The following is a 15,650-nucleotide window of genomic DNA, read 5'->3' on the forward strand; positions in this document are numbered from 1 at the left end:
ACAGGCTTGTTGTGGCATTTTTTTATCCAGCGTACTTTACTAGCATAAAACATTTGGATGGAAACCTGTTTTATTGGATGAAATGTGATTTGAAGATGAGGAGTTGTAGCTGAGTTTGTGAGTGTGAGAAACAGCTCTACTGCTCCACAGTCCCTTCAAACATCCTCCTTTCAATTCCCATAGTAGTATTCACTTCCTGCTATCCTATTTTTATCATTTCTATCAGATAAATGTCTGCCTGGGATTGTGTAATTGTTATATATACTGCTAAAAAAAATAAAGGGAACACTTAAACAACACATCCTAGATCTGAATGAAAGAAATAATTTTATTAAATACTTTTTTCTTTACATAGTTGAATGTGCTGACAACAAATTCACACAAAAATAATCAATGGAAATCCAATTTATCAACCCATGAAGGTCTGGATTTGGAGTCACACTCAAAATTAAAGTCAAAAACCACACTACAGGCTGATCCAACTTTGATGTAATGTCCTTCAAACAAGTCAAAATGAGGCTCAGTAGTGTGTGTGGCCTCCACGTGCCTGTATGACCTCCCTACAATGCCTGGGCATGCTCCTGATGAGGTGACGGATGGTCTCCTGAGGGATCTCCTCCCAGACCTGGACTAAAGCATCCGCCAACTCCTGGACAGTCTGTGGTGCAACGTGGCGTTGGTGGATGTAGCGAGACATGATGTCCCAGATGTGCTCAATTGGATTCAGGTCTGGGGAACGGGCCAGTCCATAGCATCAATGCCTTCCTCTTGCAGGAACTGCTGACACACTCCAGCCACATGAGGTCTAGCATTGTCTTGCATTAGGAGGAACCCAGGGCCAACCGCACCAGCATATGGTCTCACAAGGGGTCTGAGGATCTCATCTCGGTACCTAATGGCAGTCAGGCTACCTCTGGCGAGCACATGGAGGGCTGTGCTGCCCCCCAAAGAAATGCCACCCCACACCATGACTGACCCACCGCCAAACCGGTCATGCTGGAGGATGTTGCAGGCAGCAGAACGTTCTCCACGGCGTCTCCAGACTCTGTCACGTCTGTCACGTGCTCAGTGTGAACCTGCTTTCATCTGTGAAGAGCACAGGGCGCCAGTGGCGAATTTGCCAATCTTGGTGTTCTCTGGCAAATGCCAAACGTCCTGCACGGTGTTGGGCTGTAAGCACAACGTCGGGCCCTCATACCACCCTCATGGAGTCTGTTTCTGACCGTTTGAGCAGACACATGCACATTTGTGGCCTGCTGGAGGTCATTTTGCAGGGCTCTGGCAGTGCTTCTCCTGCTCCTCCTTGCACAAAGGCGGAGGTAGCGGTCCTGCTGCTGGGTTGTTGCCCTTCTACGGCCTCCTCCACGTCTCTTGATGTACTGGCCTGTCTCCTGGTAGCGCCTCCATGCTCTGGACACTACGCTGACAGACACAGCAAACCTTCTTGCAACAGCTTGCATTGATGTCCCATCCTGGATGAGCTGCACTACCTGAGCCACTTGTGTGGGTTGTAGACTCCGTCTCATGCTACCACTAGAGTGAAAGCACCGGCAGCATTCAAAAGTGACCAAAACATCAGCCAGGAAGCATAGGAACTGAGAAGTGGTCTGTGGTTACCACCTGCAGAACCACTCCTTTATTGGGGGTGTCTTGCTAATTGCCTATAATTTCCACCTGTTGTCTATTCCATTTGCACAACAGCATGTGAAATTTATTGTCAATCAGTGTTGCTTCCTAAGTGGACAGTTTGATTTCACAGAAGTGTGAATGATTTGGAGTTACATTGTGTTGTTTAAGTGTTCCCTTTATTTTTTTGAGCAGTGTATTTTGAGGTTAACGTTGTCCCTGGCTGCTGGCATTTTATGTACATCTTTTTATCATTATGGTACTGAGATGAGAGTATGTGTGAAACATGACAAAGATGTTACATTAAGCTAGAAAGGGCTTTAGAATCTTCTGATAGGTTAATTTACATAATTTGAGTCAATTGGAGGTGTACATGTGGATGTATTTCAAGGTCTACCTTCAAACTCAGTGCCCTTTTGCATGACATCATGGGAAAATCGAAAGAAATCAGCCAAGACCTAAGAAAAAAAATTGTAGACCTCCACAAGTCTGGTTCATCCTTGGGAGCAATTTCCAAATGCCTGAAGGTACCACGTTCATCTGTACAAACAATAGTAAGCAAGTATAAACACCATGGGACCACGCAGCCATCATACCACTCATGAAGGAGATGCGTTGTGTCTCCAAGAGATGAACGTACTTTGGTGAGAAAAGTGCAAATCAATCCCAGAACAACAGCAAAGGACCTTGTGAAGATGCTGGAGGAAACAGATACAAAAGTACCTATATCGACATAACCCGAAAGGCTGCTCAGCAAGGAAGAAGCCACTGCTCCAAAACCGCCATAAAAAAGCCGGAGACTACGGTTTGCAACTGCACATGGGGAGAAAGATCTTTCTTTTTGATGAAATGTCCTCTGGTCTGATGAAACAAAAATAGAACTGTTTGGCCATAATCACCATCGTTATGTTTGGAGAAAAAAGGGGGAGGCTTGCAAGCCGAAGAACACCATCCCAACCGTGAAGCACGGGGGTGGCAGCATCATGTTGTGGGGGTTCTTTGCTGCAGGAGGGACTGGTGCACTTCACAAAATAGATGGCATCACGAGGAGGAAAATTATGTGGATACATTGAAGCAACATCTCAAGACATCAGTCAGGAAGTTAAAACCTCTTGGGGCTAGGTGGGACGCTAGCGTGCCACCCGTGGTGCACTCCATCAACAGCAGGTGCATTTCAAGAGCGGCAAATTTGAATCCAAATAAATGTCAAAATTCAAATTTTTCAAAAATACAACTACTTTACACCATTTGAAAGATAAACATCTCCTTAATCTAACCACGTTTTACGATTTCAAAAAGGTTTTACGGCGAAAGCATAAATTTAGAGTATGTTAGGACAGTACATTTACAAGAGTTGTGTGTAATGTTTTGTCAAGTCAAAGACAGGGTCACCAAAACCATAAAACCAGCTAAAATGATGCACTAACCTTTTACAATCTCCATCAGATGACACTCCTAGGACATTATGTTAGACAATGCATGCATTTTTAGTTCTATCAAGTTCATATTTATATCCAAAAACAGCGTTTTACTATGGCATTGATGTTGAGGAAATTGTTTCCCTCCAATAACCGGCAGTCAAGTCAGCGTAACAAATTAAATAATTAAAATTAGAAAACATTGGTAAAATATTATATTGTCATTTAAAGAATTATAGATTTACATCTCTTGAACGCAATCAACTTGCCAGATTTAAAAATAACCTTACTGGGAAATCACACTTTGCAATAATCTGAGCACTGCGCCCAGAAAAATACGCGTTGCGATACAGACTAGACGTCATGTTGGGGAGATCTAAAATCGAAAATACTATGTAAATAATCCATTACCTTTGATTCTCTTCATCAGATGTCACTTCCAGGTATCACAGGTCCATAACGAATGTAGTTTTGTTCAAAAAAGCTCATCATTTATGTCCAAAAATCTCCGTCTCGTTAGCACATGATGTAAGCCAGCCGGACTTCTCGTCATGAACGAGGGGAAAAAATATATTTCCGTTCGTTCAAACATGTCAAACGTTGTATAGCATAAATCATTAGGGCCTTTTTTAACCAGAACATGAATAATATTCAAGGTGGACGAATGCATACTCTTTTATAACGTATTGGAACGAGGGTACCCAACATGAACTCGCGCGCCAGGTGTCTAATGGGACATCATCGTTCCATGGCTCTTGTTCGGTCAGATCTCCCTCCAGAAGACTCAAAACACTTTGTAAAGGCTGGTGACATCTAGTGGAAGCAATAGGAAGTGCCAAAATATTCCTAAACCCCTGTGTTTTTCAATGGGATAGGTTTAAAGTCAATACAACACATCAGGTATCCACTTCCTGTCAGAAAATGTCTCAGGGTTTTGCCTGCCAAATGAGTTCTGTTATACTCACAGACACCATTCAAACAGTTTTGGAAACTTTAGAGTGTTTTCTATCCATATATAATAAGTATATGCATATTCTAGTTACTGGGTAGGATTAGTAACCAGATTAAATCGGGTACATTTTTTTTATCCAGACGTGCAAATGCTGCCCCCTAGACCCAACAGGTTAAAGCTTGGTCGCAAATTGGTCTTCCAAATGGATAATGACCCCAAGCATACTTCCAAAGTTGTGGCAAAATGGCTTAAGGACAACAAAGTCAAGGTATTGGAGTGGCCATCACAAAGCCCAGACTTCAATCCTATAGAAAATTTGTGGGCAGAACTGAAAAAGAATATGCGAGCAAGGAGGCCTACAAACCTGACTCAGTTATACCAGCTCTGTCAGGAGGAATGGGCCAAAATTCACCCAATTTATAGTAGGAAGCTTGTGGAAGGCTTGCTGAAACGTTTGACCCAAGTTAAACAATTTAAAGGCAATGCTACCAAATACTAATTGAGTGTATGTAAACTTCTGACCCACTGGGAATGTGATGAAAGAAATAAAAGCTGAAATAATTCACTCTCTACTATTATTCTGACATTTCACATTCTTAAAATAAAGTGGTGATCCTAACTGACCTAAAACAGGGAATTTTTACTAGGATTAAATGTCCGAAATTGTGAAAAACTGAGTTTAAATGTATTTGGCTAAGGTGTATTTAAACTTCCGACTTCAACTGTACACAATCCATGTCTCAAGGCTTAAAAATCCTTCTTTAACCTGTCTTCTCCCCTTTATCTACACTGACTGAAGTGGATTTAACAAGTGACATCAATAAGGGATAATAGCTTTCACTGTAACGGCTGTCTTCATAAATGGACCAAGGCGCAGCAGGTATGTGAATACTCATATTTAATTACAAATAAGGAGTAAAGCATCCACTTAACAATACAATAAAGGTGACAACGGCTACAGTTCTGCAGGCTAGACACGCAGTGCAAAAACAACCACCCACAACCCCAAAGAAAAACACACACACCTATATAGGACTTCCAATCAAAGGCAACGCAACACACCTGCCTTCAATTGGAAGTCCCAATCAACAACACAAACATTTAACAAACACAAACCACCTGCCACATCCTGACCAAGACTAACACAATTACGCCCTCTGCTGGTCAGGACGTGACAGTACCCCCTCCCCTCAAGGTGCAGACCCCGGGATGCACCTAAAAAAAGAAAACACGAGAAAATCCCCAATACCCCAACAAAACCAACAAACAATAACCCCTAAACAATAAGGGAGGGAAGGGAGGGTGGCTGCCGTCACCGACGGCACTGTGCTACACCCTCCCTCCCCAACCCACCTATTCTGGAGGTGGCTCAGGTGCAGGACGTGGACCTCGCTTCACCTTCAGCGTCGCCCACTTTGGTGGCGCCGATAGCTGCGCCGGGAAGACGGGCCACTCGGGCTGACCTTGGCAGACGGACCACTCGGGCTGGGTCGGAAGGCATGCGGGCCACTCGGGCTGGGCCGGAGGGCAGGCAGGGCACCCTGGCAGATCCGGGCAGGCGGGCACCTCTGGCAGAACCGGGCAGTCTGGCCACTCTGGCAGTTCCGGGCAGTCTGGCCACTCTGGCAGTTCCGGGCAGTCTGGCCACTCTGGCAGTTCCGGGCAGTCTGGCCACTCTGGCAGTTCCGGGCAGTCTGGCCACTCTGGCAGTTCCGGGCAGTCTGGCCACTCTGGCGGTTCCGGGCAGTCTGGCCACTCTGGCGGTTCCGGGCAGTCTGGCCACTCTGGCGGCTCCTGACTAGCGGGCGGCTCTGGCGGCTCCTGACTGGCGGGCGGCTCTGGCGGCTCCTGACTGGCGGGCGGCTCTGGCGACTTACGACTGGCGGGCGGCTCTGGCGACTTACGACTGGCGGGCGGCTCTGGCGACTTACGACTGGCGGGCGGCTCTGGCGACTTACGACTGGCGGGCGGCTCTGGCGACTTCACGACTGGCGGGCGGCTCTGGCGACTTACGACTGGCGGGCGGCTCTGGCGACTTACGACTGGCGGGCGGCTCTGGCGACTTACGACTGGCGGGCGGCTCTGGCGACTTACGACTGGCGGGCGGCTCTGGCGACTTACGACTGGCGGGCGGCTCTGGCGACTTACGACTGGCGGGCGGCTCTGGTGACCGTTGACTGGCGGGCGGCTCTGGTGACTGTTGACTGGCGAGGCTAGGCTGACACACTAGACTCCTGATGCGTGGGGCTGGTATTGGACGTGCCAGCCTGGAGACACGCACCTCCATGCTAGTGCGTCTAGCGGGAAACACCGGACCGAAAGGGCGCGCTGGCGGTCTTGATTGCAGGGTTGGCATCACCCCTTCCGGCTCGATGCTCACCTTGCCCTGGCACCTGCGGGGCGCTGGTACTGGGCGAACTGGGCTGTGCGTCCGTATAGGCGAGATGGTGCGTACCTCAGCGTAACATGGCGCCCTCCACCTCATACGCACCTCCCTGTAGTCACGGGTAGCTGGCTTACGGCTCTTCCCTGGCCTGGCCAAGCTGCCCGTGTGCCCCCCCAAAAAAAATTATTGGGGGTGCCTCTCGGGTTTCCTTAGCTCCCTTAACTTGTCCTCCCAGAATTGTCTTTCGTCCTGCCAGGTCCATTCCTCCATTTTCTTCTCCTGTGGCTTCCTCCTCTTCTGCTGCTTGGTCCTGGTTTGGTGGGTGGTTCTGTAACGGCTGTCTTCATAAATGGACCAAGGCGCAGCAGGTATGTGAATACTCATATTTAATTACAAATAAGGAGTAAAGCATCCACTTAACAAAACAATAAAGGTGACAACAGCTACAGTTCTGCAGGCTAGAAACGCAGTGCAAAAACAACCACCCACAACCCCAAAGAAAAACACACACACCTATATAGGACTTCCAATCAAAGGCAAATCAACACACCTGCCTTCAATTGGAAGTCCCAATCAACAACACAAACATTTAACAAACACAAACCACCTGCCACATCCTGACCAAGACTAACACAATTACGCCCTCTGCTGGTCAGGACGTGACATTCACCTGGATTCATCTGGTCAGTCTGTTGTGGAAAGAGCAGGTGTTCCTAACGTTCTTGTACACTTAGTGTAACTACATGGTACATTTAAAACATTCTCTTTAATAACATGTACTGAAAGAGCCAAGCATTGATCAACAAAGCTTGTTTTGTATGAAAATAATAATACACCTATACAAGCCCATCCACGCACACACACACACACAATATAATTCCAGTCCAGTCTACTCGGAATACAGTGTACAATTATTGATACAGTAGTTGACATTACTATCTGTTTGTTGCCAGAAAGGTCCTGTTTCTGCCGTTTGGTTTCCAGCTCAAACATTAAAAAAAACAGCAGAGTCACATACAAATCCAAAAAGATATCACATATGGAACTAGATCCTAAACCAGATGTTGTCCCATTTACACTGAGATCCATAACTGTCCCAACCCTGATCCTGTTTGTGGCCTGTTTAAGATCCAAATCTTCATTAGGAATAAGTGGATAGAATACTCAGTCATAGAGAGGATGCTCTGATAGTCAGTCACATACATGTACATTCACAGTTTAGCTACAGATTGAGATCTCTGACACAAATTTAGGCCTGTGATCCAGGTTCTAATCCAGATTATGTAAAATTCAGTTGGGGATGCTCAGGGACTTTTTCTGATTATTCTGATCATCTGGGGACACTTTTAATCCAGATTCTGATCCAGATTAAGATTCAGGTGGAGATGTTCAGTGTCTTCCCCTTGAGGGTCATGAAGTAGAGTTTGGATCCGGCTGATTTTGACATGAGGAGGAAGAGGAACGGGTCCAGGCAGGCATGCAGGCAGCACAGACACACCGCTACTTTGAAGTAGCCATAGAAGCTCTCCTCTCCGCCCTCCAACAGGTGTACGTAATGCAGGAAGTGGAGTGTCGCGGCGGGGCCGAAACATGCCACAAAGATCACAAACACCAGTGAGCTGGCCTTGACATACAGTGTCCAGTCGTGGTGCGAGCGGTTGAGTTCTCGGATGATCCATGTGTAACACACAGCCGTGACCACCAGGGGGACTAATAGACCCAGGATTGTCAGGCCCAGATTGTAGTAGAGCAGAGGAGCATGGGAGCTGTAGTCCCGGGGGAGTACATCATGGCAGGTGGTGAGGCCGAGCTGGGGTAGGTGGTAGCTCTGACGGACCAGGAGTATAGGTACAACGGCAGCCCCAAACACCCCCCACACAGCCAGACTGGCCCAAACGGTGCACGCCCTCTTGGGAAGGCTCTTGTAGAGGAAGGGGTGCACCACAGCCAGGTAGCGCTTGATGCTAAGGCAGGCTAGCGTGTGGGCCGAGCAGTAGAGGTTGCCGTAGAAACAGGCCGTGACAACGCGGCAAGCAGCCTCGCCGAACATCCAGTGGTTGCCGTGGAGATGGTAGTGGGCCTTGAAGACGAGGGAGAGGAGGAGGAAGAGGTCGGAGACGGCCAGGCTGCAGTAGAGGATGGTTGACGACACTGTCCTGACTTTAGTGGCCACGGCAGACAAGATGGCAACGTTGGCCGGGATTCCCACGACAACGGCCAGTACATAAACACAGGGTATGACCCGTGTGCTCAGCGGGCCGGCAAGATACGCCGCTGTGTCATTGCTTCGCAACCGCAGCGCCCGAGGGGTAAGGGCAGAGGGGCTGAGGAGGGGAGTAGAATGGGGTGCTTGTTGTGTCTGTGTCTGTTGGGTGGCATTAGGGAGAGAGACAGACTTTGACTGGATGATTTCTCCTCTAAATGTTCTGGGATTTACCACTTCAGTGATGTTCCTCTTGGATTTCCTGGCTTTTTTTCCTGGAAGAGGACATGAAGGGAGGGAGACATTAGGTTTTGGCACTATAACTCACACTGAAAGTACACTGAAGGCTATTCAAAACAGCTTTTGTTTTTGTTTTTCATGTGTGTATTCATCATTCATTTGGTTAGCAATTTTTATTTACATAGGAATATACAGTGAGCTCCAAAAGAATTGGGACAGTGAGATGTGTTGTTGTTTTAGCTCTGTGCTCTAGCACTTTAGATTTCAAATGATAGTGCAGACTGTCAGCTTTAATTTGAGGGTATTTTCATCCATATCAGGTGAACCGTTTAGAAATGACAGCACTTTTTGTACATAGTTCCCCCATTTTAGGGGACCAAAAGTATTTGGACAAATTCACTTATCAAATCAAATAAATTATTATTTGTCACATGCGCCGAATACAACAGGTGTAGACTTTACTGTGAAATGCTTACTTGCAAGCCCTTAACCAACAATGCAGTTCAAGAAATAGAGTTGAGAAAATATTTACAAAATAAACTATAGTAAAACATTTAATAAAAAAAGTAACACAATAAAAGAACAATAACGAGGCTATATACAGGGGGTACTGGTACCGACAATGTGTGGGGGTACAGGTTAGTAGAGGTAATTTGTAGGTAGGGATAAAGTGACTATGAATAGATAAGAAAGAGTGAGTAGCAGCAGCGTAAAAACAAAAGGGGGAGGGGGGGGTCAATGTAAATAGTCCAAGTGGCCATTTGATTAATTGTTCAGCAGTCTTATGGCTTGGGGGAAGAATCTGTTAAGGAGCCTTTTGGACCTAGACTTGCCACTCCGGTACCGCTTGCCGTGACGTAGCAGAGAGAACCGACTATGACTTGGGTGACTGGAGTCTTTGACCATTTTTGGGGCCTTCGTCGGACACCGCCTAGTATATAGGTCCTAGATGGCAGGAAGCTTGGCCCCAGTGATGTACTGGGCTGCACACACTACCTTCTTTAGCGCCTTATGGTCGGACGCCGAGCAGTTGCCATAACAGGCGGTGATGCAATCTGTCAGGATGCTCTTGATGGTGCAGCTGTGGAACTTTTTGAGGATATTGGGACCCATGCCAAATCTTTTCAGTCTACTGAGGGGGTAAAGGCATTGTCGTGCCCTCTTCACAACTTTCTTGGTGCGTTTGGACCCTGATAGTTTGTTGGTGATGTGGACACCAAGGAACTTGAAGCTCTCAACCTGCTCCACTACAGCCCCGTCTGTCACAGTATCTAACGAAGGTGGCGCCCCTCCTCGGTCGGGCGGCGCTCGGCGGTCGTCATCGCCGGCCTATTAGCTGCCACCAATCGTTGTTTCTGTGTCTTTTGGTTTTGTCTGTTTATCCCGCACCTGTTTTGTGTTTGTCATTAGTGGGGGGTTATTTACTGTGTATTTTCAGTTGGGGTTCTCGTGCAGGATTGTTTATTGTCCACTCAGGACAGTTGCGAGTGTAAGCTGTTATTGTCCATCATATTGCCGGGCTGCGCCCCGTGCGCTTTTTTTTCAGTGCGCTAATTTTGGGAATGTGTTTTCCCCTGGCGGACTTCGCCACGCGCCCTGTGCCCTACGGCTATTGCGTTTGCTATTATTATTAAAACACAGTTGCTCCGGCCCTCTGTCTCCTGCTCCTGATTCCACATCCCCACTGGTCCTAGACAGCCGTGACACCGTCGATGTGAATGGGGCAGTGTTCGGCCCTCCTTTTCCTGTAGTCCACGATCAGCTCCATTGTCTTGCTCACGTTGAGGGAGAGGTTGTTGTCCTGGCATCACATCTCTGACCTCCTCCCTATAGGCTGTCTCATCATTGTTGGTGATTACTACCACTGTTGTGTCTTTGTCGTTCTTGGCCGTGCAGCCGTGGGTGAACAGGGAGTACAGGAGGGGTCTAAGCATGCACCCCTGAGGGGGCCCCCTGTTGAGGATCAGCTTGGCAGATGTGTTGTTGCCTACCCTTACCACCTGGGAGCGGCCCGTCAGGAAGTCTGGGATCTAGTTGCAGAGGAAGGTGTTTAGTCCCAGGGTCCTTAGCTTAGTGATGAGCTTTGAGGGCACTATGGTATTGAATGCTAAACTGTAGTCAATGAACAGCATTCTCACATATGTGCTCCTTTTGTCCAGGTGGGAAAGGGCAATGTGGAGTGAGATTGAGATTGGGTCATCTGTGGATCTGTTGGGGCGGTATGCGAATTGGAGTGGGTCTAGGGTTACCGGGATGATGGGGTTGTGAGCCATGTCCAGCCTTTCAAAGCACTTCATTGCTACTGACGTGAGTGCTATGGTGCGGTAGTCATTTAGGCAGGTTAGCTTAGCGTTCTTGGGCACAGGGACTATGGTGGTCTGCTTGAAACATGTAGGTATTACAGACTCAGTCAGGGAGAGGTTGAAAATGTCAGTGAAGACACTTGCCAGTTGGTCTGCGCATGCTCTGAGTACGCGTCCTGGTAATCTTCTTGTGAATGTTGACCTGTTTAAAGGTCTTGCTCATATTGGCTACAGAGAGCATGATCACACAGTCATCCAGAACAGCTGGTGATCTCATGCATGCTTCAATGTTGCTTGCCTCGAAGCGAGCATAAAAGTATTTTAGCCCATCTGTTAAGCTTGCGTCACTTGGCAGCTCGCGGCTGGGTTTCCCTTTGTAGTGCGTACTAGTTTGCAAGCCCTGCCACATCCGACGAGCATCAGAGTTGTTGTAGTAGGATTCAATCTTAGTCCTGTATTGATGCTTTGCCTGTTTGATAGTTTGTCTGAGGGCATAGCGGGATTTCTTATCCTCTCTGGGCTAGGCGGGACGAATTCGTCCCACCTACGCAACAGCCAGTTGAATCCCGTGGCGCGATTTTCAAATACCTTAGAAATGCTATTACTTCAATTTCTCAAACATATGACTATTTTACAGCATTTTAAAGACAAGACTCTCGTTAATCTAACCACACTGTCCGATTTCAAAAAGGCTTTACAACGAAAGCAAAACATTAGATTATGTCAGCAGAGTACCCAGCCAGAAATAATCAGACACCCATTTTTCAAGCTAGCATATAATGTCACATAAACCCAGAAGACAGCTAAATGCAGCACTAACCTTTGATGATCTTCATCAGATGACAATCCTAGGACATTATGTTATACAATACATGCATGTTTTGTTCAATCAAGTTCATATTTATATCAAAAAACAGCTTTTTACATTAGCATGTGACGTTCAGAACTAGCATACCCCCGCAAACTTCCGGGGAATTTACTAACAATTTACTAAATTACTTACGATAAACGTTCACAAAAAACATAACAATTATTTTAAGAATTATAGATACAGAACTCCTTTGTGCAATCGAGGTGTCCGATTTTAAAATAGCTTTTCGGTGAAAGCACATTTTGCAATATTCTCAGTAGATAGCCCAGCCATCACGGCTAGCCATTTAGACACCGACCAAGTTTAGCCCTGACCAAAGTCAGATTTACTATTACAAAAGTTTGATTACCTTTGTTGTCTTCGTCAGAATGCACTCCCAGGACTGCTACTTCAATAACAAATGTTGGTTTGGTCCAAAATAATCCATCGTTATATCCAAATAGCGGCGTTTTGTTCGTGCGTTCCAGACACTATCCAAAATGGTAAATCAGGGTTACGAGCATGGCGCAATTCGTGACAAAAAAATTCTAAATATTCCATTACCGTACTTCGAAGCATGTCAACCGCTGTTTAAAATCCATTTTTATGCCATTTTTCTCATAAAAAAGCGATAATATTCCGACCGGGAATCTCCGTTTAGGTAAACAGAGGAAAGAAAACAAAGCTTTCGGTCGACGCGGGCACGAGCCTGAGTCTCACAGTACTGTAACCAGCCACTACCCAAACGCGCTACTTTTTTTCAGCCAGAGCCTGCAAAGCCACGATTCAGCTTTTTGCCGCCTTCTGAGAGCCCATGGCAGCCGTAGGAAGTGTCACGTAACAGCAGAGATCCTTTGTAATGGATAGAGATGGCAAAGAAGGCCAAGAAATGGTCAGACAGGGTACTTCCTGTACAGAATCTTCTCAGGTTTTGACCTGCCATTTGAGTTCTGTTATACTCACAGACACCATTCAAACAGTTTTAGAAACTTTGGAGTGTTTTCTATCCAAAGCCAATAATTATATGCATATTCTAGTTACTGGGCAGGAGTAGTAACCAGATTAAATCGGGTACGTTTTTTATCCAGCCGTGTCAATACTGCCCCCTAGCCCTAACAGGTTATAAGCATCCGGATTAGTGTCCCGCTCCTTGAAAGCGGCAGCTTCTAGCCTTTAGCTCGGTGCGGTTGTTGCTTGTAATTCATGGCTTCTGGTTGGGATATGTACATACTGTCACAGTGGGGATGACGTCATCGATGCATTTATTGATGAAGCCTGTGATTGAGGTGGTATACTTCTCAATGCCATTGGATGAATCCCGGAACATATTCCAGTCTGTGCTAGCAAAACAGTCCTGTAGCGTAGCATCCGCATCATCTGACCAGTTCCATATAGAGCGAGTCACTGGTACTTCCTGCTTTAGTTTTTGCTTGTAAGCAGGAATCAGGAGAATAGAATGATGGTCAGATCTGCCAAATGGATGGCGAGGGAAAGGTTTGTATGTGTCTCTTTGTGTAGAGTAAAGTTTTTTTTCCCTCTGGTTGCACATGCGACGTGCTGGTAGAAATACCTATGTTTATTAAAGTAGTCAACATTTTTGTGTTTGGTCCCATATTCCTAGCACGCAGTGATTACATCAATCTTGTGACTCTATAAACTTGTTGGATGCATTTGCTGTTTGTTTTGATAATTTTTTGCCCAGTAGAAATTAATGGTAAATAATGTATAGTGTAATTTTGGAGACACTTTTATTCTAAATAAGATAGAATATGTTTCTGTATGCTACCATGATTCATGAATTGTGAATAATGATGAGTGAGACACAGTTACAGATGTACAAATATCATACCTCCAATATCTGCTAACCTCTCACCATTACAATAACAGGGGAGGTTAGCATTTTATATCATACCTCCAAGATCTGCTAACCTCTCACCATTACAATAACAGGGGAGGTTAGCATTTTCATGGGGGAATGATATTTGTGCATCTGTAACTTTCTCACTCATCATTATTCACGGTTCATTCAGGACTATCTGTAGTCATGGTAGCATCCACATGAATGTTTCGAAACATATTCTATTCTAATTTACAATAAAGTGACTCCAAAATGACACAATATATTATTTACCATTCATTTTTGTTGGCCACAAAATAATGGAGAACTGAACCAAAACAACTGAAAATATCCCAATACTTTTAGAGCTCACTGTATGACATGCGCAGTGACAATTAAGAAGTGAAAGTAAAAATGACAATATGCATTTGGTTTTCCAATAAAATAAAGCATACAGTACATTAAGTAAAGTAAGGTCATTTGACATGGCATGACTTAGTTTCCTATCTATGGTAATGAGTAGAGCTGCTGACAAGGAAAGGACTCAGGTGTTAGTCAAACACGTGGCTTTCACTGTAACATGCTGGAACATAGGACGAGTGACTGAATCAGAAGAGAGAGCGGTCAATCTGTGCCCTGTCGATTAGTCAAATCATACATAAGGCTTTGGTTCAGTGATTCACATATCTACTGTATAAATATAGGTAAGTTATTGCAAAAAACATATTGACATTTTAATATATATTTTTTTGTGTTAAATGTTATTATAGTCCCCCAAAAAAGCTTGCAATAGATCAAACTGGATAAATCTCACAGTTGGCAAAATAAAATATTATTAGAAACCATCACTAAATGGTCATTTTTAATCATTTCAGTTTAGAAGTATTTCAATAATTATTACTTATTGATAAACAGTCATCAATAATAAGGAGTTGTCTTTACCTTTGGATTGAAAGGTCACATCCAGCAAAAGAGATGAAACAAGTAAAAAAAACACCAGTTTCCCCATTGCCACAGTTTATCTGAACAGTCCTATGAAATAATAAACTCTAGCTATTAACAATATAGGCAGATCTCTATAGACGTCCAGCGAGGTCACATCTCTGTCAAAAAGTCTGTCTGTTCTTGTTCCGTCAAGTTTTTCTCAGTGAGTTAAACCAGAGAGGAAGGCAGAGCAATAGGCAGTAATAGAAAACACACTTCCGGTTTAAACCTTCAAAACAAAAGAGCCATTGTATTTTGAAGACATTGCATCTCTAACACACATTTGTTGCAGTAGAACGCTTCAAAGAGATACATTATTAAAGCTTTTCTATTGGTACTCTTATTTTGAAGGAATGTTTTCAAGTTGGTGTTGCCAGCATAATTTTGTGCTGCTGAATAACTACTTTCTCAAAATGTGTGTTTACATTTGAGTAATTTAGCTGTCTTATACAGAGTGACTTACAGTTAGTGCATTCATCTTAGATACTGTAGCTAGGTGGGACAACCACATTATCACAGTATCTGCCAAATGTGCTTCAACAAAGTACTGAGTAAAGGGTCTGAATACTTATGTAAAAGGTATTGTGTGTAAATCTTTTTTATCCATTTTAGAATAAGGCTGTAATGTAACAAAATGTGGGAAAAGTGAAGGGGTCTGAATACTGTGCGATTACTGTAGATATTGCTATGCCTGGAGTTCCATCAACCTCTCAGATAAGTTTTATTTTACAGCTGCTAAAGGACGAGGACTATGGCACTGAATTGAACCCCCACTCTTTTTGAATAGAGATCAGATTTTTTTTTTTTATGGGTTAAGAGAACTACTGTATTGGTTTACTGATCAAGTCACT

At 45.0% G+C, this 15,650-nt stretch overlaps 1 protein-coding gene across 1 annotated transcript; it reads right to left on the bottom strand.

Annotated features, from left to right (window-relative positions):
• Window positions 1-6,893: 6,893 nt before the first annotated feature.
• On the bottom strand, window positions 6,894-15,010 carry LOC106567444 (proteinase-activated receptor 3). The gene is made up of 2 exons (XM_014136712.2): window positions 14,758-15,010; window positions 6,894-8,860 (listed from the first exon to the last, which is right to left on the bottom strand). Exons 1-2 carry the CDS (start codon window positions 14,822-14,824, stop codon window positions 7,758-7,760), a joined length of 1,170 nt encoding a protein of 389 aa, XP_013992187.2. The 5' UTR covers window positions 14,825-15,010; the 3' UTR covers window positions 6,894-7,757.
• Between the last annotated feature and the right edge of the window lie 640 nt (window positions 15,011-15,650).

The sequence above is a fragment of the Salmo salar genome, chromosome ssa01 (genome assembly GCF_905237065.1).
Source record: "Salmo salar chromosome ssa01, Ssal_v3.1, whole genome shotgun sequence".
NCBI lineage: Eukaryota > Metazoa > Chordata > Actinopteri > Salmoniformes > Salmonidae > Salmo > Salmo salar.